Source organism: Orbicella faveolata, unplaced genomic scaffold, assembly GCF_042242905.1.
Source record: "Orbicella faveolata isolate gen_17 unplaced genomic scaffold, um_ofav_v1 contig_36, whole genome shotgun sequence".
Taxonomy (NCBI): domain Eukaryota; kingdom Metazoa; phylum Cnidaria; class Anthozoa; order Scleractinia; family Merulinidae; genus Orbicella; species Orbicella faveolata.
The window spans coordinates 12,501,609-12,529,386 of NW_028301565.1; the positions used below are offsets into that span (position 1 = coordinate 12,501,609).

Genomic DNA, 27,778 nt, shown 5'->3' on the forward strand with positions numbered 1-27,778 from the left:
TCCTCCGGCTCGAAGGCCAGCGGCTGATCGTACAGAAGGAATTACCCAAATAAGACTTTCCAGACTAAAGAATGATTTGAAATGTCAAGATTTTTTTCGGTTTCTTTGCGTTTCCTCTCGATACTGTGTTCCCATAGACTGTATCTACCACTGCAGCTTAGTTGCGGTGAGATTGTGAAAATGCCAAATAATCAGCCGTTTAGTTGGTTTTCGACGCGACTCTGGCAATTACGCTTTAAGCATGCGTTGTAGTGACATTGAGTAAATCAGGAGATCGCAGGGTAGATCTCAGCACTCTATCTCAGCGTTCCATTTTATCAGAAATCCTATTAACTTGTGATATTATTTCTTCGAAAAATTTAGTGCCTTCAATAGTACGTTTTGTCCAATTCTAGATAACCTTTAATTTGATTTCGTTTTGAAGGTAAACTGATTTATCTCAAGCCTGAAATTTCAGTCGCTATCCGCCCTCAGTTGAGGAAGGGAGACAACTGACTCCAACTCTACAGTACTCTTCAACCTATTGTAGCTCACAAATCAGGAAGCTAGCCTGGCATTCAGCCTCGATCAGCAAAAGTTCACTTCCGCTTTTCAAAGAGTCTGCAGTTTCCTGGTCAGCACCGTTTACATGAGTATGCGTAAACAAAGGCCCGGCGGACGAAGCGGAAACGGATGGGACAACAGAGGCCGGTTCGTTATGAATGGACTACGAGGATCTGTGCCTTATAATTCACGTTAAATGTTTGCAAAACTCAAGCAGAAAATCGCCGAGGAGGAATTGACCTCTGATTCAAGTCGTTCTTTGCCTTCCAGCCCGAGCGTACGACGAGCTAAGGTCAATGGATGGACAGAGAACAAGTGGGAAAGGCGAAGACTAAGCAATGCGAGTAGCTTGTATGAATCAAGGGAATCTCTTCTCAGTGAAAGCAGTGTTGCTTCATCGGGGTACAATATTTCAAGGCATGCCTCGTTCACGAGCAGGTCAGCTGCGACTCCAGTTGGAACGCCTGTGGAACCACCGAGTTGTATGGTTAGTAAGGATATGTTGATCGAAATGTTCGCTCGCTCGCTCTCCTTTCGTCTCATGACTTTTTAATATCATGCATTGTTTCGTTGTGACCTTGACTACACCATGTTTTTCTGCTGTAGTTAAAAGCTGACTGGATAAAACTTTAATTTTCCCTGAAAGAATTGAATGTCTACAAAAAGGTTTGACGTTTGAATCCGAAGTTTAGTTTGATGCTCTTTTGTCGACCGCTAAGTCTGACCATATCAGTTATGGTGACTTCAATATTTCTCTCGCGTATATCCTCCACGTTGCCAACTCATTAGCACTCATTATCGCCCAGAATTTTACTAATTGGAGTTTAAAACCAGATAAAGAAGACTAGGTACAATTTAGTAATTATTAGAGGCTCTACTTCAAACGGAAGGGTTCTGTTGTTGTTCTGATGTAAGTAAATCCAAAATAAAAGATGTCATAAATAATAAATGGCAGTTTGGTTTTAAGTGACTGCCTTTATTTGACGGTAAATAAATGTAGATTAATCTGTAAACTTTTATTGAGAGGTAAAATTTTCACCAATACAAATAATTTTTGGGTGATAATTTATCCAAATACGTGGTACATGTGCATTGTTTACCAATTGTTTACAAATTGTTTTGCTTGACTAAATTTCAAATTGTCATGGTCTTTTGCACACATACTCTCCAGATCCCTCAGTGCACCGTGAAGAGCGTTACATCCATGTGACCTCGTCAGACATGAAAAAATTATCATATCTGTTCAAATTAATTTATCTGCTTATAAAGAAATCCGTTACTTTCTTTAATTTCCCCACTTCTTGCAAATGCTGTTTACATGTAATATCAAGTAAAATGTTTCAATATAAAAAGCAATTGCAAATTTTTGCAGCTCGATTAAATCGAGAACTCATTTTGCATGTGCAGTTCCTCACCTGAGAACAAGGCAACTCAAAATTTGACCAGCAAAATGTAATGCTGTTCATAGTAGTTCTACAGTGTATACTGATTGGCATTGAATCTTTGATTTTAGTTTTTGCTTGGTTTTGAATATAATTTATGGCAACCAATAGCAGTGAGAGTAGTTCCACATATAATTTCTAATAGTATTTTTTAGGTCTGACTTGCTGTCTGCGTGAGGAGGAGACATCATCTCCCGTAAAGTAGACTACGAGTAGTCCCTCCCTCACTTGGTCTGTCATGCATGATATGAAAGAAAACTGCTAGAAAAAAGTGGCAAGAAAAAGGATTTTGCAGGGCCATTTTTTCCTCTAGGTTTATCCATTAAGACCTGAGAGTAATAATATGTCAATGCATGTTTATCATGAATCTTAAAAGATTTTTTAAGTTGTGTAAAATATCTGTCGTTGCTATAAAAAGCTGAGCGTATGTCACATCTGAATAAAGCAAGGATTCCATAACGATGCAGTGGGTGGTCACTACCAGAAACACAAAGTAAAAGAAATTGTCAAAGTTCTGGGTTGGAAAGTGGTTGTGGTTTCTTAAGAATGCAAGCAGTTGTTGCTTATGAGTGAGTGTCTGTCAAGTGGTTGCTAAAGGAGAGTGGTCGCTTAAGAGAGTGGTTGCTAAGAGACAGTTGACTGTAGTTTGTTTCTTGAATGGTTGTTCTATCCAAGAGCATTGGAAAGTGAATCACCTCATATTACTTTTTTCTGTAATGTCCGATATTTCATACGTGTAGAACAGGGCTGTTAAAAAAGGGCCGCAACCAGTAGCACCCGTTACGGCTGAGCATGCTTGATGGGCCCAGTGTGAAGATCAAGGCTTAATGACAGCCCTGTAAAAGAATTGTGAAGCATACATGTTATTCCAGTTACAATACAGATGCTGGCTAGCCAGGACAAACATGCTGGAATGCGTTGTTGAACATGCTATTGGTACTTTTTTATCTCAGGGTAAAGTTTTGGAGTGCAGTGTAACTGAATTAGTCATACTTGTGTTGAAACATAAATGATTGACCAACACTTGCTGAGTAGTTGAATTTCCAGGTTTTCTTTTATTTTAAAGTAAATTTATTAAACTTAATTCATCTCCTGAAACTTTATTCAATTTTTTGATCCATGAGGACTGCACAAATATTTTAATATTATATTTAGTTCATTTTTCTTTTTCATTTTTGTTGCTGTAGGTCAATGCCCGATCTTCTAAAGAGGAAATCCTTAATTTGCTGGCAAAGAAAGGAGAACAAGTCAACAGACTGGAGGCAAAGATTGCAGGTAAACTGATATTTAAATATGTAGCATGGTGCATAGTTTGCAAATTATTTCTAGAGAGAAAAATATTTTGAAGTTGAAAAGTCATATAATTAAGGATTGAAGTTCAAAATAACATCAGAAGTCAACAGTATACTACTTATGTAACGTTTTCCAGTGGCATACTGTGTAATATTCGGCGAGTCACTTGTATTTTCTTGGTATGCACAGAAGCTTTTAGGAAAGTTTGTATGCCGAGAAAATACAAATTCCATGGTATACCACAAGAAAATGCTGCATAACTATTTTGTACAATGCCATAAAAAATACAGTGGCCAACACAATCAACACAATATACAATGGGAATGTTGAGTGTAATAAGTACATGTACAATGTATAGCTAGTATATAACAGCTTTCCCGTATTCTGATTGGCTGTCTGTTCTATGGTTTGGTATAAAGACCAAATGAATATACCATGATCTGTCATACCGTGTCATGTCATGTAATTTTAAGGTACATAGCCCAGAAAAGCAGGCTGACCTTGTTCATGAGCCTGTTTCACTATTTCTTAGGTGCATCTCTGCATTATTTCTAAACACTCTTGGGGAAAAGAGGCATCGTGTTTGTGTATATAATGCCTTCTTGGAACTGTCAATCTTGTGTCTAACTGCTAACCATAAGGTCTCACATTTTCATTATTCTCTATCAGTAACCAATAAAAATGCTTGTCTGACTGCTAGTTTGGTTTAAAGTAGTCAAAAGTCCATAATTATACTGGCATTAAGCTGGGTTGACAGCTAGGGAATTAATTCCGGTTTGCGTGATAACAATTTTTTTTTGTTGCTGGTCAAATTTACAGAGATGGCAAGTCTTCTAAGAGAGCAGACAAGAGTTAAGGAATCACTTGAAGGTGCTCTTGAGAGACAGAAGGAAGGTACTGTTCTTATGTTATGTTGTGTTCTTAAATTTAATGTACTTGCCTGATACATATGTACTTCATGGTGAGAACTGGGATAATCAATATTGGCTAACATACTACAACACACATTTTTTTGAAGGACCAATTGCTACCCTTAGTTGGTCTTGAAATTGTGCCACCTAATTGCAAGAACAATATATTCATAATAATGTTAAGCTTGGTTCTCATATCCCGCCGACCTATCTGCAACGTAGTCGCGGGTTGCAACTGACAACGTTTGGCGATCTGACCCAGTGGGTTCCTGGCGCATCTGCGATGGATCATCGACGAACTCAAATTTGCATGAAATGCAAATTGAATTGCGCAAGTTACAACCCTTTTACCTGTAAATATGGATTGAATTGTCTTACTGGAGCACGTTGCATCCGCAGATGATGTTCACATAAAATATTTTCATCGCCAACAACCGCCGACAACCGATGGCTTGCCTGCGAAGTTGAACTCAGCTCAACTTCGCAGGCAAGCTGGCGGTCAATACCTGGGATAGGTTATGATTCGGCGATAAATGTTCACATATGCCGTAATGGTGGCTATGTCCCAGGTATGTCGGCGGCATATGAGAACCAGGCTTTAGATTGAAATAGCTGTACAACAATGTTACACTGACAATATTGACAAATGAATGTAGAATGCAGAATTGTGAATCGCATTTCAGACATTCAGTAACATTTTTCTTCTGACAAACTGAGACTGGCTGACTGATTGAGTGTCAATTTGTTTTAGAGCACTCCACACGGATCACAAGTATGAACAATGAATTTGAAGAGAGATCTAAGAAAATGAAAAATGAGTTTGAGAAGACTCTCAAGGAAAAAAACCAGGTATTGATTTAGATTCTGATTCGGTGATGGTTTCTAGCAAACTCCTATGAATAAGTGCAGTTGCATGTTAACAAATTGACATCAGTTTATCATGCCTCTGTCCTGTTATTGAGTAAGTAAGCTTACAAGTAAGCAATAGCCAAGTGGATCTGCAGACTACTTTGACAATGCTATGACAAAATTCATGGTCAAGGACAGGACAGATGCATGAAAAACTAATGTCAATTTGTTTTTTACAATAAATTATAAATTCATTTGTCTGTCCTCTTATTGACAGTGAAAATTAGCCAATGAGCACACAAGAATTTCTGAAGTTAAATTGTAAAATAGTATTATTGTTATTAATACTAGTGAACCCACACAACTAGAAAATTATTGTCAGTTCTAAATGCGAAGAACACGTCAAAATTCAGAGAAAGACACATTACCGGTAAATCAGTCAGTGACATGGTTTTCCAACAGGAGATGAAGCTGTGATCTTTTGTACATTTGACTGCTGCTCAGCTCTGCCACTAAGCTGTATACAAGTACATTGTACACAATGCTAGGAGCAGTTTCATTGCTGAGTAGGAATGTGTATTGCAGGTTTAAATGCAAGTTTATATCCACACATGCTGATCTTTACGTTAAATTAAAGAACCACCAAAGATCAAACTATTTCAGCAAACCTCAACAATGAACAGTCTCTGTGTTTATTGCCACATTCATGTTTTAATCAGTCCCTGTACTCATTAAAGATGATGGACACATGTAATTGCTTGCTGAGAAAAAATAATGATTAATTTAATTACACTACCTATGTACAATTTTAATGCAAGAATAACCTGCCCTAGGGTTCCAGATAATCATCTTAAGTTTTTGTTAATATTAGTTGGATCAAGTACAGTGCACCTGAGCTTGTAGGGTTTAGCAACAGAGATTCCTCTGTTATCTGGAACACTGAATGCCATGGCGATAGTGGTATATTCAAGAGAGTATATTACATCACCACAATTAGGACGAAGTTATGTAGTAAGTGTACAAGTTGTAAAAATAAAATTGCACTTACATCTAGTGTGATCATAATAATTATTCAACTGGATTCAATGTAAACGTTCCATCACAGTAGAGTATACAGTGTAGGTTTAATAAAGATTAAAAGAAAATTATAATTCTGGCTATGAAAATAAGCTTGCCAGTTTTTAACTCCATTTTACATTCAGCATATAGCTTTTTGTCAAAAGTAGTCATTTGTGAAAATGAAAACCTTTAAATTGTGTCAAATTATAATTTTTAGGAACTTGAAAATAAACTGAAGGCCCTAACTTTGGTAAGAATCAGATATTAAATTGCTTGCTTTCAATACTAACTAGAAACTAAAGTAAGATAAATGCTGAAGTTTAACGTGGAAAGTTTATTGTTGGATTTTAATTCTTTCATCTTGAAATGCAAAAGAAAATTTTGGTTTAAGATATACATTTAATCATTAACCGACATTAAACGCAGTGGACCAGTATGTCAAGTCCTTTTGTGAGAAAAATAATGCTCAACAGTTGGAACTACCTGTAGGCAATATCGTGACTAAATTGGCACAACATATACCATGTAGTAAAAACATTCACTACTTTTACGTGGAAGGTCCACCTTCCATGTAAAAGTAGTGAACTACATGTGATGTTCTTTAACGAGAAATCGTACTCTTTTCTTGCTCTTTTATTGGTCTGTACACACTATGTAAACCACCAAAACTTAAATCAAGTTATTCAATTATCTAAAAAAGTATAATTATAACTATTTTCAGCAGCTAGTTTCAATGAACGTTAACGTTGATAAAAGTAGACTTAGTTTACTTTACTTACTTGACCATTTGTAACTCCCTTTAATCCACCCTGATGATTTTATAACTATAAAACATTCTGGCGGTTTAGGAAAGCACACGCTATGCAGACATGAATGAGCTTAACGAACTTCAACAGCAAGAACTGACCAAGATGAAGTCCTTGGTAGGTTGTGCTTTTAGCAAGAGCTCTACGCTTTATACACATCAGACATTCTTTTAAGTGTAACCAGCTTTGTCTAAAGTATCAAAGACTCTTTTATAATTTAAGCATAAGATTTTTTTTGTAACTTTTCATAACCACATTTAGACAATTAATGCACATTCGATTTCAACTCTGTTAAGGAAAATTGTAAATAGTACACTGGGCAAAACTGCCCTGTATCGACGTTTTACAGCAAAAATTCAAACAAGTAAAGCGACGCAAAGAATGTTGCGATTGTCTTAAACGTTATTAAATTTTACATATTTAAAGTAATTTTCATATGGATCACTCCAGGAAGACTTGTGTTACAGCGTATCCAAAGTACAGAAAATCACAATTTCTGAGTAGAAAGAGTCACACGTTTTTCGTCGACATCAAAGTGTGATTGTGGAATTTTTTTGTCATGAATTCGACGAGACTGAAAGCACGAGGAAGGTGCAATAATCCATCTAAACAGCTCTGTAATTCTGTTATACATCAGCAAGGCAAAACCAAGCGTTATTTCAAGTTCCGTATGCCAGAAAATGCGGGGAAATGGCAAGCTCCAGATAGATGAGCCCAGAATCAGGTCCGGCAACTTTCCGAGAAGCACAAGTAGTAGTGTCTGAAGTTCTTGGCCAGCAACGCTTTAACACTGCAACATTTTTTGGCTTGTACAAAGCGCGAATTACAGGCTGCCCTGTTCAAAACAAGTAGAAGACTGATCAATTGGCAAAAACAGTTTAAAGAAGGTGAATGTCTGAAGACATTATCGCATTTGAGTGGCCAAATAGTTGTCAAGTCTTTCTCAAGCTTTCTTGTCAATTCTTTACAAAAAAATTCCACAAACACGTAATGATGTTCTTCGCAAAACACTTCGATTGTGACTTTTTTCCCCCGGAAATCACGAGATTTTGCATACTTTGGTGATTCAGTTACCAAATTTGGATTTGCTGTAATGCAAGATCTATATGAAAATAACTTTCCACGTGTGGAATTTAGTAGAGTTTAAGACAATAGCAAAATTATTTGCGTCATTTTGCTTGTTTCAATTTGTTGTTTTTAGACTTCGATCCATAAGAGGTTTGGCCAGCATATCGTATGAAACACGTGATTGATGTTGTGATCCTACTGTGACTGCTATTCGGGCTTGTAGCCTCACACATGTTCTTGGTCACTATTAGAGAAATGTAGTCTAAAATATAGAAAATCGTTATTGACCAGAAGGAATTTTTTCATTGGACAAATGTGCATGTCACTGGGGTGTTGTGGTTTTCCAATGGATTACTGCCATAGATTTTGTGAAACTGAAAGTGATGCACACCGTAGTTACAGAGCCAGTCACTGACTCCTTCCTTGCTTTAGTGCGGTCAGGTCTCGGGACTGTTGCACCATTCACTGACCGTACAACTGTATGCATAAAAATTCTTGAATGCATTGTACATACATGTACTTGTTTAGGGCTGATCTGCCCTGCATAAACATTCTAAATGAAGAGGAGTTTGCTAGCAAGACCTAATAAAATTAGTGGTATTTAAAGAAAATTAATATAATCTTCAAGTTTTAGCCTTGCATTCATTTTTACTGCAATTAAGCTCTTGTTGCTTGCACTACTAAAGGTGTAATTTAATGAGACTACATGTACATGTATTGGCTAATAGTCAAAGAGCTGCGGCCAAGTTTATTATCACTCATAGAAATCAAGGACTAGTAGCCTTAATGTTTTAGTTGTCAATTTGAGAGAAGAGCGGTCCAAAACTTGCATTTTATTCAGGGCGAGGCCAAAAGCTAAGAGTGAATTATTCTTTCTTGAAACGGCTGCGTGCTTTCGATCATGTGCTACCATCTAGAAGACCACAATAAGAGAAGCAATCACATTCGTGAGCGGTGTCTACTGTTGCAATCCTTTCCAATTAGTTACAACACTCAATAGTGGAGAGAAAAAAGTTCCATGTGGAATCAATTATGAATGGGAAAAGGAGATTTCTACAACTATAACCCTAACGGACTCTGAATAACGAGGAAATATACTCAACTTTATAGGCACTGGTTAGAACGTGAATGGCATTTGGTCTATATCAGAATTCAATTAACTGAAGTCATAAAGCGCGCATAACGTCAGAAAGTTCAACGTAACTTAAAACAATGTAAAATGCCGGCATCAAACCACTCCAGAACTGGAAGCAAATCTAAAGCGGAAGTAATTAATTGTGCAGTCAAAGATAGGTCACTATAACCATGTAAAGGTAGTTTTCAAGAATCAAGTTACCTATATGTATCTTCAGATCAAAGAAAACCTTAAAATAAAAGTGTGAAAATTTGTAATGGATCTTGAACGTGCTGTATGTGTTGGTAAATGTGTGCTGGTGCGCAAAGTTATATAACGCGTCGCCCCTTAAAAAATAAACTAGTTAAAAGTTTAAGTGTAAATTGTGTGAAAATAATTGTTTCTGTAACCTTTAAACAGTTCATCCAATATCAGACCGATGCTACTCGCAAAGCTGCAGAGATTATTGAGAAAAGCAAGGTAAGAATTCGGTTAAACATGATAAACTTGCTCAACATATTACGTCTTAAAAAGAACTAACATTAATGCAAATGTCGCCAATTAAAGCATATTACTTATTGAACCATTCGCTCGTTAATGTTGACTTAATGTTGCAGTTCCTAGGGAGTAATGCTTTGAATACCCCGACAATCACAAGCAGTAAACACGCGTTCTACAGCGTAAAGGGGGCGGGGGGGGGGGGGGGAGGGGGGAGACACCGCTCCGCAATCGGCGTGACAGACGAACTTCCATTGCGTGACCAAATGCCAAACTTATCTCCCCAGCGGTTAATTCTGCACTGGATCGGACAAGTCAGCGAGGCCAAAAGCTTACGCGTCCTAGAAGCGTAACTCTAAACGGCACTACGAGCTGACCTCCGGTCAGGATCGTGCTAGAGTGTACACAAATTTATCTTGTTATCCTTTCGTTACATAAAACATGATAAAATAAATCAGTTGTCTTTAAAGTGAAGTCTACTTCTTTGTTGTTGCGTCATGAAGTGCTCTCATGTTAGCAAACTCAATACATGTAGGGTTTTTATAGACTGCTTAAGCCGCTTTTTCTGCGAACTAGAAAATTAGATTAAAGCTTTTTTGTGTGCGCCTTTTGATTGGTTGAGATGAGTTGTTCGGAATCACGTGATGAGACTGTATGGTGAGCAGACGAGCGAACGGCACCACGAAAATTTATGTTCAACAGTGAGCATCATAACTTGCGTTTAGTGAGGATTACGTGTTCTGAAAATGATAAAGTAGTTTTGTCTTTTGTCGATGATGACAGCAATGAAGTTGCTGAAATGTTGGGGTATCTAAATAGGTCTTTTTTCTTCTTGTGCTAATTTCGTTCTAAAAATAGCCTTCTTGCGAATCAGCTGATACCGCGCGTCGTAATACGAGATGTAGACTTCATCTTATAAACTACCGGGTAAATCGATTAAATGTTGAATAGGAAAGTAGCGATTTTTACATTGACCAGGCGTGAGGTCAAGATCAATCAAAAATCAATCAATGAATATCTTTATTAAATCAGAACGTCTAGATTTTAGGGCTGGATTTTGTCCAAATCCTTTTTTTTTTTTTTGCATGTTTTGTGTGTCGAGGTCCATACGCAAAAAAGAAAAAACGAGGCCAATATCGGGCCGTCTTGAACAGGCAGGCTCGGTAATTGATTGTATGGACGGTATTATAAAGAAAAAAGCAACATACAGACGCCGTACAGTTCTATTTGATAGTTCAGCTCCCCTGGTCGGGGCAGTCTTATTTAATTGAAATACATGTACTACACTAAGATCCAAGAATGTACACAATAATATTTTCAGTCTTAAGTCGGCAAGAAATTAAGAATGTCCAGCCTGAACATTCAAAATATGCATTCTTATACAGGAAGAGAGATTTATCTTAATTATAAGCTGCGTGAGAGGCGTTTGCTAAAGCAAGGTTATAGAAAAGTTGACCACAAGGAAGATTTTTCTTTTTAAGTTGTTGACGGAAGGATTTCCTTGCCCATCCATGTTGCACCATGTCGGCCAAACTAAACGGATTGTACCGTGTTAGGCGATGGTATCATAGTATCAAAAGTATCATATCAAAGTATCATAGTATGTGAAGATGTACGCGTTCGATATTCTTGGATTTTCTTGCAGCAAATAGATCACTTAGACAATGCCTATCTCGAGCAAAAAGGAGAACTGGCAGCCCTTCAGGAGCGTTTAGATGACTTAGCCCGTGCAAGGTAACCTTTTAATGTTTTATGATAACTGACACGTTGCCATGAAATATAATAAATAATATAAACTAAAAATAATAAAAATAATAAGGGTGAAGAGCGTACAGGATGGGAGGAGAATAAAGGGTGCTTATTGTAAAGAGTTATGTCCAGTGTACACGTAGTTGTCGGTTGTCATCTTTAATAAAGGAAGTTGGATTTCGTGCCCCGAAAAGTCCTTATATACAGCAGACGATATTCAATTTCAAATTCAGAATTACATAGCTCTTTTGTTTGAAACGAGTAATTGCTTAACGCGATTAAAATCAAATGAGGGAGTTTTCAAATGTTTTTCAAATCTTTTCTGTTGAACAGAACGAAATATGAAGCCCGTGACAAACAGCAGCAAGGTCGAGTAGCAACCCTTGAGAAAGAAAAGAATTCACTGCGTGATGAACTTACAAACACTGTTAATGAGTTAACACAGGTAAGAGTACTGTTGGATTCAGGGGCGTGGGGGGGGGGGGGGGGGGTCGCACTGTGTCAAAATGAGGGTACTCACCAGATTGTCATGTCGTTTTCGTCACCTGTTGTAGGTTGTTTGCTTAAAAGAGGCCTTCAAAAAAAAGGGGGGTCACGGGCACCCAGGACCCCCTCTCTCCTTAGCTACGCCCCTGGGATTCTATTATTGGGAGTCCATTGCGTACTGGATTCTATTATTTGAAGATTCGGGTGGTCGTACTTGATGCAGTGGACTACTGATCGAGAAAACCGAATTCTCCACCTTGCCCACATCCTTGTGCGTTTTGTTGTGTTGATTTCACGTTTGAAATAATATTTTGTTCACTGCTTCTTATAAATCTACTGATGAATACTGGTTTTTATTTATTACGGTAATCTTATATAGCGTTGGAGATTATTTAGAGAGGTCCAGACTAAAATTCCCTTCTTTTATTTCGATTTAATTTTTGCTGACATGGGGGGTTGTTGCCTCTCTGCGTTTGAAACCAATTTTCTCCTGTGTCTCCAGAAATCATTGCAGCTTGATAGAGCAGAAAAATCTCTCCGTCAACAAGAAGAAGAACTGGCTAACTTGAGACAGACGCACACTTTGTATAAAAACAAGGTACAGGATGTTGCAGCTGTATTTGAAAACTAACGCATTGCATTTGTAGTGTTTTGAATATCTCTTGGTCTAAAACATGTTTCGTTGTTTTTGTTTCAGGTGTCAATGGAACTTGAACAAAAGGAAGGAGAAACTGCTCAGCTGAAAGAACGACTGGGTGATCTTCAGCGAAGGTGAGATTGACACAAAAGTGAGATTGGAGTCCTCTGAGATCCTTTCTCATACGTTCTCGTGACTTTCTTCTTCATCCAAGACGTTTATTTAAAAAAATCTCCGCAATTTTGTGAAATAATTTTTCGTTTGTGTCTGATTTTCTAATTCGTTTTCCCCCTTTTCCATCTAGGCATACATCTAGTCATACATCGAGTATTCTCACTCTTTTAGCCGAATTGATATATGTCAAAGTCCCTACCGACATAAGATCTTCCAAATCGTTCCATATTTCTTAATATAAGCCAGGGCCTGCTTTTCATATTCATCTTAGACTTGAGGACAGTAAGCTGTCAGGCAATGATCAAGTTAAAGCTATGGAAAAAGAGGTATGTATTCACTTCATTTAGCCCACTTTAGCGTGCGTGTTTGCATGACTTTGTCTCCTGTCTATACAGTGTAATAAAAAAATCTCATTGATTGAGAGTATTGTGAACTTTTTATTTGCAGAGAGAGCAACTCGAAAATCGTCTACGCGAATCTCGGGATCAACTCAACGAGCTGAGGACGAATTCAAATGATCGAATAAATACGCTGGGATCTCTGGTAGGAAGCGTCCCAGACAACACTCTCTAAGCTCCTTCGCGTTACGCTCTGTTTGAGGGTCTGATTGCTGACCTGTAATCCCCAATCGTCCCGTCGTTTTCGTTCATCCTAGATGTTTACCCGGAGGTGGAGAAGAAACCCTGAAATCGTAGTTTTCCAGAAAGAGAAAGAGGCGATAACAGAAAAAAATAAAACAGAAATGAGACAAAAAAGCTTGTAACAAAAAATAAATCAAGGAGTTGACTATGATATCATGTGAAACTTGCTTGAGGTAATATACCACATAAGCCAAGCAGCACTCATACATGTATGAGGTCTTTACGTTATTGACGCATTTTATATTTTGGGCTTTGCTAGGTCAGTACCTTAAATGAAAGACTAGAAAGAAAGGAAACAGAACTCACGGAATGTAAAAGAAAATACGATCAAGATTATGAAAGCTGGAAAAGTAAAGTATGTACTGTACTCACCTCTTTGTTGCTTGATGTTCAGCACAGGTTGTTACTTCTGTGTCAGTTTGAGCTTGACTTTTACTTGTTTCAGCGTTGTTCTGTTTCTTTAGTAGACGTGTGTGTCTTTCTTTCGTTGTCTTAGAACTTTCAACTTGAACAGGAGTTGTCTAGAATGCAGCGAGAAACCAAGTCAGGAAAGCAATCCTCAGAGGAACAGACTGCAAACTTGGAAGGACAGGTACACCCCTTTTCTACATATTTAGGCACACCTCCTGTGCTCTTAAATTTGGCATGTTCCCCGAGAACGTTTTTCATACGTAGTCCTCTGCACACTGTATATTATAAGCTACAATCTGTATTCTCCAATTCATATCGAATTAAATGTTTATTTTAAACAGTTATAAACTGTAACTAGGGTTGCGTATGATTATACACAATTTTTCTCTGTAGGTAATGCGGTTGGAAGCTGCAAGGGAAAGAGAAAAAACAGAAATGCAAACAAAATTAGTAAGTGTTGACCTTTTCCCTTGGCACTAGAGCTGTAATTTCGAGGGACAAAGTTGGACTAAATAATGGGGTTCCTACTTTTACGTCTGGTTTGTTGCCATTCAAAACAAAATCAAAAGAGAGCCATGCAGCAGTACAAGGACTATCATTTGGTACCATTTTTTTATACTTTACAAGGTTATTTAACTTGCATGTTTGGAAGAAACCCTAGAATCGCTGTGTTTGCCAGAGTATAACCTGGAGTTACACTGTAATATTTAGCTCAATTGAATCTTACGTTCCACGCGATTGTTAATCGAATGATTGTACTTTGTATCCTCGACATGTACCGTTATCCACCCTCTATTCTTAACGGCCAATTAAATGATTAGCAAGGAGGTGTTCACAGATCATCAGCCCATCCGCTCCACGTGGTCTCACCTTGTACTTAGATCGCAGTTGATCTTCGCCTACAGCTGCTTAACTTAACGTGTGGCATGAAATTTTTGCGTTTTTTTTTTTATTGTTGTGTGTGGCATTAGAGATGCTGAGAGGTTTTCTTTTGGGTTGGGTAGCAGCTCTCGTAAGGTCTCGCATGAATGACTTGATACTCTTTGAGGGGACAATAAAACAAAGAACAGAAACAATATAATGCCCCAACACAGTAACAGCTGCTAACCAGCAAAAGAATAACAAGTTTACTAGAGGTGCTACACTTAGGTTTTTTACGTGATGCTTTTTGTTTGTTTGTTTGTTTGTTTGTTTGTTATACTATATGTTTCACAATTAAATTTGAGACATTATTTTTCGTTTCGAAATTCGCCCCTCTCAGAGTAAAAGGTGAAACACTTTTCTTATATACTCAGGTACGAAACGGTTGACACCTCATTTTACATGTTTCCTCGCACGAGATTGTAGAAGTGGCACAGGCGGTGAGACCTTGCTAAAGCAAGCGATCAAGGCTGCGTCGATATTTGCGAAGATGACACTAAACATTTTTTCCCTTGTTTTGTGACAGGATCAACTGAAAATAATCGAGAACGAGTATTCGAGACAGGAAGACTCGTACAAACAACAAATAGCTGACCTCGAAGAAGAAAAAGAACAACTACAGGTCGGTATAAGAAGCTACTTTGCTCAACGGAAACTTGCCTGGTCAAATCCTTTTTACAGTAAAACTGGATGTTCTTTTCGACAGAAAACCTTTATCGCAGACTCTCTCTCTCCATTGCCTTGAACGACAAGGGAGGGAAACGAGAGAGAGCATGGGATCGAGATTGTTCATCAGACTGCAAAGTGTGACGTCAGGAAAGATTCCCCTATTATCGACCGGGGCCGGGTTGTTCAAAGCCCGATTAAGCTAACCCAGGACTAGCGAAAACTGATTAGGGAAAAGCTGACTTTAGTTTTGTAACTTTTTGGTGAGGTTTTCTGTTTATATTGTTTGTCCTTCAGTTTTGAGCCGGAGTAATCTCAAACTAAGCCAAACATAAGAAGTGAAAAACATTTTTATACAAGAAAAAGTAGTATTTCAGTTAACTTTTAATCCCGGCCAAATACACCACTTTATTTGGACATGGATACTGAATCGAGCGAACATTCTCCAAGCTCATTATTTTGGCTGCAGCTCGATTGAACTTGTTAAGTAAAGATAGAGTTTTCTTTTCCACAGAACGAACTTATGTCAAAAGCAGAGGAGAATAGACATGTTTCACTGTGTTTGGAAGACGCCATGAAAGAGACAAATGAGCTTAAAAGCCAGGTTTGTAAAGTGGATAGATCATCTATGATTAAAACATATACACATTGCAAGTCGTTTCGAAATTAATCTTCATGTTGATAGCAAACGGACATTGTTAAACTTACAGTAGGGTTCAGTCACTGACCTTAGTGACCACGCATGCGCCTACCCTTTGTGGTAACTCTTTAAAATAATGTAACAAAATTAGTAAAATTGTAATTTAACTCAGAATTAAAAAAGTTAGGTTGAAAGAATCACTCAACAGAACAATTTCGACGCCGTAAAGTTAAAGGTATTTCATTTGTGAATAAAGGTGGTTAGCATAAAAATGTTATCTTTTTAAAAACTCAAACTAACCATGCTTTAGATTTTTCTGTAAAACTAAACATTGAAAATTAAGGAAACTTTTAAATCAAATCAACAATTAATCAAATCCAAAACCTTAACCTATTTTAAACGTGTAGGTTTTTTCTTATAAGTAATATTAAATGTGAATGCGCGTTGGATAGCTTTTAATTAACCCAAGAACTTGTACATTAATTTTTAATACCTTCAGATCGCTAAGTTCGAGGAGACGCTAAAGGAGAAAAACGATCTTTTAACTTGCTTTAAAGAGAGTAAGGTAAGAGAGCGCTGAGTTGTAAACAAAAAGTCGAGCGTGAATTTGTGATATAGGGAGACCATCATGGAAAAGAACAAACACTGTGTATCAGATCATAATCGGTCCTCAGCCGCTCACGGAGCACATAAGGCCTCGTTGTAGATAAGCTCGATTTATTTTCAATGTTCTTTAAATCTTGTGACTGAGTTATGTCGAGAAAATAAATGTCATTGTAAAGTCGTTGTATGGCCTTCCACACTAATTCCATCTGTTGCGAGGTTTGAGGCGTTCTTTAAACCTTACACGTAAAACGTGTAGTATTTATATTGACAGTAAATAAACAGCAGGATAAATGGACACAAAGTATTACTGCGCGACATATTATGAGCATGAATCACGTACTTTTGTCAATAGATCTTAATATTTGACCTATTACATATATTATACATTTTAGGTACTTCTAAATTACAGGTAGAACCGCACGCAACTTAAATTACCCAATTACCCAATGACAATTTTTTGTCAATGTCTTGCTTTCTAAACCCATAATAAAAGTATGACGCAGAACTTTTATATTAGTCGTCCATTGTCATCTTTTATGAAATTAGTGTACGTGGATGATATGCCTCAATTTTTGTTTTCACTCAATTACAGCTCGATTCACCCTCTCATTTTACAAGTAACCTCAGCCCTGAAGCAATGGAAGACCTCAAAGAGGAGCTCAACAACACTAAGGTATAATCACAACTTGGCAAACAATATTTAGCAATCCTCAATACAACTTTGTTTTTCACAAGTATTACTTTGTACATGTGGGTGAGCGTGAAACAATAGTTACACTATGTCAGTATTTTGACTTTGACCGTGTGTTTCTCTTTGTCAAGGCTCGTTATCAGAACGCAGAGGAAGTTTTAAAACAGAGGTGAGGTTTAAATCGCTTTTCTTTTGTGTCAGTGTTGGTTTTGGTATGGTGAGCTTTGTTACTGGTTCGTAATACCCTTGCACTCTGGTCTCACTCAGAAAAACAATCAGATCAGGTGGAGAAAATTCGCGCTTGCTTCACATTTGTTTCTCCTTGTAACTAAGTACTTCTTCATTTATTCCAGAAGCATATCACGTAGAACTAGGTGATATACTTCTGTTTATTCCTAATAACTTTCAGCAATGCTATTTTATCCTAGTGATTTTCTTTTTTTTTGCATAGCGAGGGTAAATTGTTAACATGCTTCCCTTTCTCTAAATTGTTTTCCTCGAATTGTTTTAATAGTTGCTGTAGCGTTAATTGGTAGCAGGAAGCGCTTGGTCTTTAATTAGACACAATAAGTTTAAAAGCTTTGTTTTTCTGTAACCAAATTCGTGATTAAACAGATGGGACTCCCGCTAGGCTGAATGATTACAGGTTTATAGAATTGGACTTTACTCAGTCAGTGTTTCAGAAATCTATTATTTGGTTTCGTCTTACGCAGTGAGCATAACAATCAATTCATGCTTTAGCGCGTGCATTTTTCGTGCTATGATACCCGCAGGAAATTTAGAGCGCACGAAAGAAGTGTAAGATAGATAGCTAGATAAATAGATATAGATACCGCTTTTTTTATCCTCGAGCAATTGAGGCTTAATAGGTAGTGAGTCGAGTGTCAAACTTAAAAATCCAACTAAAGAAAAGTACATGGGTGCAGATAAGAAACCAACTTTCATTATAAATGAAATAGGCTAAAAAAATTGTGACTTAATTTAAATTTAATAGGGAGCTTAAGAAAACCACGACGGCAACGGCAACGGCAACGTCGCTAAACAAAAGGTTTAATGAGGAGACCAATGGCTGTTCACGTGCGTTATAATTCTTGTTGCATTTCTTTGCCGTCCTCTGCAAAACAACAACGTGAAATGGTCAAATTCTGCGTTGTCTGGAGAACGTGAACCACGGCGGTTACTTTTTTAAATTTTTATTTCGAATTTATCGATGTGTCATAGATTCAGTTTCGTGATAGCTTTCACAGTGATAAACAAAGAAAATAACCTTAGGCTATCACGAGATTCGCAGGTAAAATATAAAATCATTTTTTAAATCGATGTTGTCCTCGGCGTCGCCCTCGTGGTTTCTTAAGCTCCCTAATATAAACAACATAACACAATTCTTTATTCGGCGAATGCAAATAAAATAAACAAAGCAAAGAAAACCACCTCCTGAAAAGGGAAATCGCGAGGTTATCGGTGAAACAGTTACCTTAATAAAAAAATTTCTAAAAAAACATCTAACAACAAGTTCATAGATTAAATATTATTTACAGTTTTAGCCAATGTTCAAGTAAGTCTTTAGTCCAGCTGTTTCTAAATCGTGAACCAGCGTGTGCAAAGTGTTAAAACCAAGACTTAACATGTGCATCCTAACTCGAGGCATGATTCAATTATTTTATAACATTTCCAGTGGAAATAAATTTCTTTGGCGAAACAAAGTTGACTTTGCTTTAGCCATGAGCTTACATGATCATCATGGGATTATGATGTACGCTTACGGATACTGAGTTTGTTAGCAATGTTACAAAAGTACTGATTGCTCACCAGTGACAAATCACGATATTTGCTCAACCTTGTCCAGTAATTTACAAGCATTTTGGTTGTTGCAAACAGGGACAAAACTGTCGCCGAGCTAAGAAGAGCAGTTGCGGAGAAAGAGGACTTACTTAACCGATCAACGACTAAGGTAAAAGACTGGCTATTCCTACTACGTATTTAAAATGAGTTTAAGAGCAATTCCTAGTCGTTTATGTGGACTCACCGTTACGCTTTCCTTGCCTGGTCTCCACGGTATCCTTCTGGTTAGGAGAGTTTGTTGTGCGGAGCCAGTGAACATGCGACCGGTAACCTGTCAGCGAGTCTGTTCTTGACTTTGGAACTCATTATCAGTATTATCTCCTATCATCAATCCCGTAGACCGTGGCAAACAAGGTCATCTCGTTTCGGCTCAAACCAACACTCTCTGTTTCACGCCGCCGCCTGGCTACAATCCAACTCTTCCACCCTGCAGAACCTGGACTAATTACTAGCTTGTTATTAGGTCAATATGAAATTGAGTATTTTAGAAGCAAGGCAAGAAAATGGTCACTGAACGTCCAACTAAAATTCGGTCCGCATTACAGCACGCAGGGATGTGAATAACTTGGGGAAACCTAGGCCAATTTTTTTTTTAACTTTTTACTTTTATCAGTTTTCGGCTTTTGGTCAAGTGTTCAAGGTGTAACCTAAACAACGCCAGCTATCCAAACTTTTCATCACTTCCACTACCCACCTGAGAAAACATTTTGAAACTAGCGTGCACTTTTCCTGCTTGGTGCTTGCATGTATAGCATTAACATAACTTTATTGAACGTGTAGACCCACATCTCCTACGACACGTCGTCTAATTTACTGGCACACCAAAGAATTACAGAAAAAGAAAACAAAACAAAATCCCGGAAACTGAAAAAAGTAAAGACTATGATTAAAAATACAATTTCACGCTATAAAAATATTCAGCGTATTTAATTACTTGAGTAGTTTACACATTCAAATCTGAACTATGTACAGAGCGGTTTTCAATTGTGTGTCGTAAAACCAAAACCAAAGTAATCACTGTGGCCGATCACAAAGAACACAGACGAAGCATTGAACCAATCAAAACTCCAAGTAATAACATGCAGCTGACGCAAAGCGCGGGAAAACGAGTGAGTCACAGTTGGTTTTGGTTTTAGTCGTTCTGATTGGGTGAAAAAGATTCGATGAAAAAGAGGCGCGAGTTCTTTAAGCCAATCGTGTAGCGTACTTGATGCAAAGCCAATTACTTTTCGATACTCAAACGAAAACCGCCCTATACCCACTCTCGTATTGTGAGAAAACATATTCCCTTCTCGCTAATTTTAAGCAAGGTTAAGGTGATAGTCATGGAAACAAAATAAATATCTAATTTGTAATTTCGTCTGTAGATTAGACAATATGAAGAAAACAACAGATATCTAGGGAATGACAGAATATACGGTTCAGAAAACAGAGGTAAGACTAGGCAGTACGAGGAATTAATTGATGGACAAATGTTTAAAATACCACTTATACTTGATAATATCAAAAGATGTCTTAAAAACAGGTAAGGTAAGATTTCTTTAAAACACAACCGATGATGGTTTGACGGTTCAACTACTCCTTAAATTTCTCGTTTAAACGGTTACAACGCTGAGGTTGGTCTGCTCTTTTTAACAGATGATCACAGAAACGATTCCGAGCTGTAGTGTCTTTTTCTCCAGTATCTATTGAAACAAAAAAATACCCTTAGCATTTTTTGTTTAAGGATATACACATGTACTTATTCACAGTTACGAAATGTTTCGTATTTAAGAAATAATAGCAAGAGCGAGCCGATTTACAATTTGGAACTCTTTCTCCCACACAGAATGCATCCCAATTTATTTTTGCCGGGCGCAGATCATTATTTGTAAGATGGCTCCGTGTAGCCACTGCTTCGAACCGCTGATGCGAGGGATGCTAGGCTAAGAATGCGGAAGTCTCTTGACTGCGCTCAACTTTCTTCACCTCCCGAGAACGAGATTCGTAGCACTGCAGAGATTATTGTTAAGTGTCGGGCTGGTTGAATTGACGATAGCACCAATCAGACACACTCTAGCGCACGGCATTTCCCGCTAGGACTCAAACTCAAATTCATCTTTTGGGCGAAGGAAATGATATGCTTCAAAATAGACGCCTGGACCCTCTTCAGAAGGATAAGCCGTCACAAGGTTCTTGTTCTAAAAATACGTTACGAAAGGGTATCCCAAAAACAGAAATCGGTTCCTTCTCCAGTGTAATTGTCTCTTGGTTATATTCGTCCATCCGCTAACTAGCTTTTATAAAGGACGGGAAACTTATTTTACTTTTGAATGTTCACGTTCTTCTTTCTTTATAACTTTTAAAGATTCTCAAAAGGTTATTACAAACTTGAAGGAGAGACTAAAAGAGCTGGAAGAGCAACTTCAAGAAAGAGAGGTAAGCAATCCTGTGATACTTTTAATAATAGTATGTTCTGGTGGAGGATCCGCTAAATCCTTCATAATTTTGACTGTACTTTTTAAGGGAACACCGCAGTGGCTTAATGGTTAGCGCTCCCAATCGCCGGAACGGGCCGGGTTCGGGTTCGAGCCCTAGCCGGGGTCATTGCGTTGTGTTCTTGGACAAGACACTTTATTCTCGCAGTGTCTCTCCTCGTCAAGGTGTATAAATGGATACGTAAAATAACTTCATGGACTAATAAGGTTGATTTAGATAGTAAATGGAACTAATTGCTTCTGTTATGTTTGAATAGATGCTTCAACTGGACGAGAACGAGGTGAGTGATACTTACGCTGTTCATATTTTAGTTGGATGGGTAACGATAAAATCTGAGAAGACAAGGCAAATAATCAGTTCCCAAATTCCATGTACGCGTAGCGTTACTCCAAATTAGCGTGAATGAGAAAAATAACTCGAAAGATTATCTTTAGATATTTTTCAAGAAGTTACCTTAACGTTGAAAAATGTCTTATTTGGGACACTATCGTCAGATAATTCAATCGCGACAAGGGTTGTGGTCACAACCGTTGTTTGTTTCTTCAGTTTCCCTTCTCTATTTTTTTGTGATTGGTATGTAAATTTTTGTTTATCGACAGCTGCGTGATCTGAGGAAAGATAACAGTCGACTGGAAACAGATCTAGAGGACAAAGACAAGGTAATCTTAGACGAAATTTAAAGGTGATCCACGAACCTTTTGCAGCAGATTCAGGTTGAGCGTTTGAGGCAAACTGTCAGACGTTGCTGGGCCGAAGTGAAAACGTGCTGTTAGAGTAAAGGCACGTTATTACTCCAGATTTAGGAATGAAAGATCCTCGCGAGAGCAGGGGTTTCAAAATGATTTGAATTAGGAGTCTGCAGTGCGACGGGTAGGCGGCTGTGACAAGTTAGGGGCCGCAAGGCCCCTCATCGTAGGGGGTCTGGGGGCATGCCCCCTCCCCCAGAAAATTTTAAAATCTACAATATAGAAGCATAGTCAATAGAAAGAAGCTAGGAAATGCCATTTTCAGCATTCATTGTTAGATACTGATCTGCCAATGGCATAACTATATTGATTTTCTTAGGTGACATTAATTTGATGAAAACTAGTCAAGGAAGCAATGCCACCGTGTGATCTTACTTTACAGAGTAGCACGAAAATTATATAAATCCTTGTAACACGTGTTTGACTGAGATAGAAATGTAAAGAAAAAAAAATCATTTGAAGCGTTTACAAATCTCACATTTTTCATTTATAAGATTAAATTTAGCTTAGGATTAGCATCTTAAAGGAGTGAGAATCAAGCAATAAAATCATCACATAGGTTAAAACAGGACTTGAAATAAAAAAATCCTTAAATCGCCGTTTGGCGACGATGTGGTAAAAAATAGTCGCCAAATGCAAGTTTTTAGTCGCCAGTAAAATCAGTTTGAAGGGACGCCATCCGTAGGCATACATGACGTACTCAATACTCAAGGGTTTGCAATGCATTATAGGGCGATTTTGAACATGGTCAGCCATTTAGAAGTTTTCTTATGTGAAAGAATCGTTTTAGCAAAGCAAAAGGATTGGATGCTTTAAGCTTTCTTTTTAACGAGCTTACTTCCTATTTCAAAAACGATTATCACTGCAAATTGAGAAACAAAAGTTACTCTGCCGTCTTAAAGATTATCGATAAGACAAAATGCCGAGCTTGTTTGTCGCAAGCTGATTGCTAAAGCCAGAGTAACAAGCGATATATTATTAAGTAGGCGGCGGAACTCTGGCGGTCCCCGGCTTGTTTTGAAAACACTGCCAGAGGGTCACTTCCTCTATCGATGATTGTGTCTTAGATCTGGGGATAAACATAACCTTGATTACGGCGCGCAACACAAGTCACAACATCCTTTTTCCTAGAAATAACGTTGCTATTCCCGCCTTGTAACGTCCGACATTTTAACTTGCAATGCAATCAATCGAGCGTTACGACAAATTCGACATTTGAAACCTAAACGTTCCACCTCATTCCGGTATATTTAGACCCCGATCGCACTAATGCGTTCTTAAAGGTATCCGTTTTCGTTGAGACGAAAACGAAGCAAATATTTTCGCCATGCACGCTAACGTTTTCGGTTTGTTTTCACGTGCCCACAGCAGTGCATTTTCGTACGAAAACGCATACTTTTTGATACGTTTCCGCCTATCGTCCATACTAAAATGCCCGAAAACACTGATGGAAACGACAGTATATGACGCTTTTTTCGGCACCGTTTTCAAAAGCCTCCGTTTTCAGCTATCCATACTAGAAACGGTGCGTTTTTAAAACGATGCGTTTTCAAAAGACTAGGGGATAGGGGAAAACGCATCAAAAAGTATGCGTTTTCGTATGAAAACCCATTAGTGTGGTCGGTCGAGCCTTAAACTGCTCCATGCAAACTCTCGAATTCTTGCACAGCGAAGAAAATAAACACTTGTTTTGTTCGTGCCTTGTTGCGTGTTACGATCTAGCCCGAATTCTTTGTTTTTTTCCGCAGAAAATAAAACTTCTTCAAGCAAAAATAATCGAACTAAAGAAGGCGTTCCAACGAGAACTGGTAAGATTATGTGTTCACGTGATTCCGTTACTTAGGGAACTTTATCACTACCTGACTTCTTTTCTCTGCTAGTTAATCCTTTACAGGGACTGAGCCAACCTAAAACATAATTAGGCAAAAAACACACAAAATAATCGGTAAAAGGGTTGTAAAAAATGTTCTTGTCGTTTATTTTGTTGCAAACGTTCTTCGAATACTTTTTCTTCTCAGAAAATGGCCGCGCCTGGGGGAGAGGCTATGCAGAGAAGTCCTGGCACCCCAAACGGTGACGTCATTGAACACAGTGATGATGAGAAAGACAGACAGGAATATCTCGAAGTTAACTTTAAGTATCCTTTGATGCTGGACACTAAAGACACAGTGTCCCGGCTGATTATCGAAAAATGACTTCCTTAATTTCCAGCGACCTCCCCGCCATGTTGTGTAACCAAGATGTATTAATTTAACTTACAGTATCGCCTTAACTCATCCTTTGATGCTTGACAGTAAAGAGACAAGTGTCTCGACTGATGATCGAAAAATCTCTTTTCTAATTTCCAACAACCTCCCTGCCATAGCTATGAAAACCAGATATATTAATTTAACTTACAGTATCACCTTAACTCAAAGTCAGATATTTAAAACATGTGGTATTAAAATACATGTGCAGTACGAACAAGCAGGTAATGTTGTAGTCGTTCAGTATTCTCCCTCTCTGATTTATTTAACAGCTGGTTTGTTTTTAGCTCGTGCTTTATGATTACGTCTGTTCACACTTGGTTGGTTCATTTGACTTTGGATCCAGAGGTTGGCATCCAATCCCTGGCCAAAGGGATTGTGGGGTGTTGTTGGACAAGACTTTTTTAAATGACTCTCCCCATGCCTCTGTGTTCTCAAATATTGTTTGCATGACTCTTATTTTGGTATGAAAGGGGAAATAGAAAAGGCGTAGTCATATTATGCTTGTGTTAAGGTAAAAGGGGTGGGAATGAGCTCTCCTAACCTTGCGCGAGTGTTTCTCTCAATGTTTAGGAGCACGAAAAAAAAGTTTTCTTGAAGAAAGTAACTTGCAGGAAATTTTATTACAACGCGGCTTTATGCCATTCCGAGCTTGCGCTTTCTCCAGGTTGTTTTCTAAATGTTATTTGTAATGTTTAAGTTTATAATATGTTGTGTTGTGTTTGTCTTGTTAGTCCCGCCAGTTGATCAACGTGATCGGCCATTTGTTAAGGTTCACACCCAAAGAGAGCGCATGCGTCAAGGAAGCTATGGAGTGGAAGGTTTGTGCCAACTTTTTTTTGTTGAGAAGTTCATGATCTCCACACTGACTAAATAAGTTCCCGAATGCTTTTTCTGTTGTTATTATTGTAACTGTCAATCTCCATGGTTCACTTTCCTTCGTGTTGAAATCTTACCTCCGTATTGAAATCTTACCTCCGTATAATGTTACCTCCGTACAATTTGAATTTAAATAGTGTCGGTCCATCGTTGGAGCACACATCATTTCTAGTTGTAGGTAATTCTTGAAGACAAAGAAAAGAATTGGTTAAACTGAATTTGGTATACTCTAAGTTGACATACAAAGACAAAAGGCTTATTACAGCCAGACGGCTTTGGGGTGACGAGCGTGTAATTGTTGGAAGAGGACTTACTGGTCGGTAAAACTTTGATGTGTAAAACTGTAAATGTGTAAACTGTGATGTGTAAAACTAATGGTCTTAATATTTTTTATCGTTTCAGTTGCCACTTGATTAGGAATTTTTTTAAACGAAGTCGTTCCCAGTAGGTAAGTTGTGAAGGTTACCGAATACTTAGGGTGAGAGAGGATGTATTGATTAAATTTGTTGTCCGAATTTCACATGTTGAAATGCGCATGTCGTTCCAGCGCTCAGTTAAAGTTATTATGGACACGATTAACATTCGTCAGGAGTTATACCATCAGTGAAAGTAAAAAGGTTAAAACCGTTTCACTTGAAATTTACGGTTCCAGCGAGTCTGTCTAAGTGGGTAGGGTATAAAAAAAATTAAATGTTTTTCCAATGTGCGCGCCTTAAGACAAAGCTATGTAGATATTGTATGCTGTAAAAATAATAAACACTGCATTTACACGGAATACTAGTGGTTGGACGCAAGAAAGAAAAATGGGGACTGTAAATAGAACATTCGTCAGGGGTATTCTTACGCCATGATGAGTTCTAACACGTTTTGAAACGTGCCTGTGTGTCCTTGAAATGAATTTAAACTTAAATTAAACAGCAACTTTTAAAAAGCGCACGTATAATTAAGTTAATTCTTACTTTAATTTTAAAGCTTAAAAAACGTAGTCGATTACAAGATTAAAATACTATATTGTGTAAACGTATGTAAATATAACACACTGGGATTTTATTGATGCTTGCATATTCGAGATGCAGGATCAATGAGCGAGGCACGCTTTGGATTTCAGCATGGCTTTTAGCCAGTAAGAGTGGAGCTGCCCCTTAAATTGAGCAAATAAATTTGTACCGTCCTGAACAAACACCCAGTGACTGCTCTTTATTAACCTTTAACATCGTCCTTTAACATACACCTAAATAAACTCTAACATTTTTATTGCAGATGGATTAACAAGCTGTGTTCCTTGCTTTAAAACCGTAACACACCGCACTAGCAAGACGAGAGGCGGCACTACATTATAAACAGCTTTTCTTCCAGGTTCTTCTTAGCCATTTATCGTACTTTCCATAACGTCTCAGTAACAACATTCTCCTTACTCCTTCATCCATTTTTCATAAACCAAGTTGGGAGAATTTGGTGCTCTGATCGGCCTCTCTACTCTTGTTATTCACCTACTTATAGGTAGGTATGAAGGTGTAGAGAAATTATAAGCCGATCAGAGGTGACAGCTTAAGGGAAAAGGGTATCACTATCATGATAGAACATGGTGACAGACTCATTAAGGGACTAACAAGAGTAAAATTACTTCAGAAATGCTTTTTATTTAGTACCAGGAGCCCATCACTAAGGGCTCCTGCTAGCACTGTATATTGTTTTCTGTTTTAACGAGCCCGACCGAACTGGAAATCATATTATAACATGAATCTATTTTAAGGAACGTAAGCACAGCATTTGTTGTTGGAATTCTAAGCTGGGACTTTGGAAAAAATTAACACGACGATAACGACAATTTTAGCGAGATAGAATAATTATCAAATATCCTTTTGGAGAGGTATTTTTAATGTGAACGTCGAGAAATGATATCACAAGAATTAATATAATATGTCTGGCAAGAATATTAAATATGAAAATAACTATATTTAATATGAACGTCAAGAAATGATATCACAAGAATTAATATAATTTATCTGGCAAGAATGTTAAATATGAAAATGACTATATTTATTTTCCGAGAGTGGAAAAAGAAGTATTGGTATTATCTTTATTCAGAGAAATTAAAGGTGTAATATATCATTTGTAACAGAATAAATGCAATGTTGATGAAAGCTTAAACAATTATAGTTACTTAAAGTACTTTGTCTTCCTCCATGAATACCGAAATAAGTGAACATCCTTCCTCTTGGCGCATCCAGTTCTCAGTCTTTTCCTCTGAGAAGTAAAAAGGTCGTTTAGTTTCCGTTGTAGTCAGCACAACTATTTTCTTCTCAAAGTTCTTCTCATCCTGTGACTGTTTCAAGATGGTCTGCTGTGTTTCGCCGTGGTCGGTGTTGTTTTTGAATTGGA

The 27,778-nt window shown here is 37.8% G+C and overlaps 1 protein-coding gene across 4 annotated transcripts; it reads left to right on the forward strand.

Moving 5' to 3' along the window:
* Positions 1 to 638: 638 nt before the first annotated feature.
* Positions 639 to 27,550, forward strand: LOC110064263 (uncharacterized). 4 transcript variants are annotated; one of them, XM_089275001.1, is made up of 32 exons: positions 639 to 1,030; positions 3,173 to 3,260; positions 4,098 to 4,172; positions 4,941 to 5,038; positions 6,315 to 6,347; positions 6,946 to 7,020; positions 9,506 to 9,565; positions 11,229 to 11,317; positions 11,666 to 11,777; positions 12,321 to 12,416; positions 12,516 to 12,589; positions 12,901 to 12,955; positions 13,077 to 13,172; positions 13,530 to 13,625; positions 13,767 to 13,862; positions 14,075 to 14,131; positions 15,129 to 15,224; positions 15,783 to 15,872; positions 16,408 to 16,473; positions 17,107 to 17,187; positions 17,337 to 17,374; positions 19,084 to 19,156; positions 20,415 to 20,481; positions 21,395 to 21,465; positions 21,782 to 21,805; positions 22,125 to 22,184; positions 24,020 to 24,079; positions 24,290 to 24,408; positions 24,693 to 24,741; positions 25,252 to 25,338; positions 25,799 to 25,844; positions 26,657 to 27,550. In XM_089275001.1, the coding sequence occupies exons 1-31, from the start codon at positions 740 to 742 to the stop codon at positions 25,811 to 25,813; spliced, it is 2,487 nt and encodes an 828-aa protein (XP_089131127.1). In that variant the 5' UTR covers positions 639 to 739; the 3' UTR covers positions 25,814 to 25,844; positions 26,657 to 27,550. The 4 variants fall into 4 exon arrangements, with proteins under 4 accessions (XP_089131127.1, XP_089131128.1, XP_020626952.1 ...); XM_089275002.1 differs by lacking the exon at positions 16,408 to 16,473; XM_020771293.2 differs by lacking the exons at positions 6,315 to 6,347; positions 6,946 to 7,020.
* Positions 27,551 to 27,778: the final 228 nt, after the last annotated feature.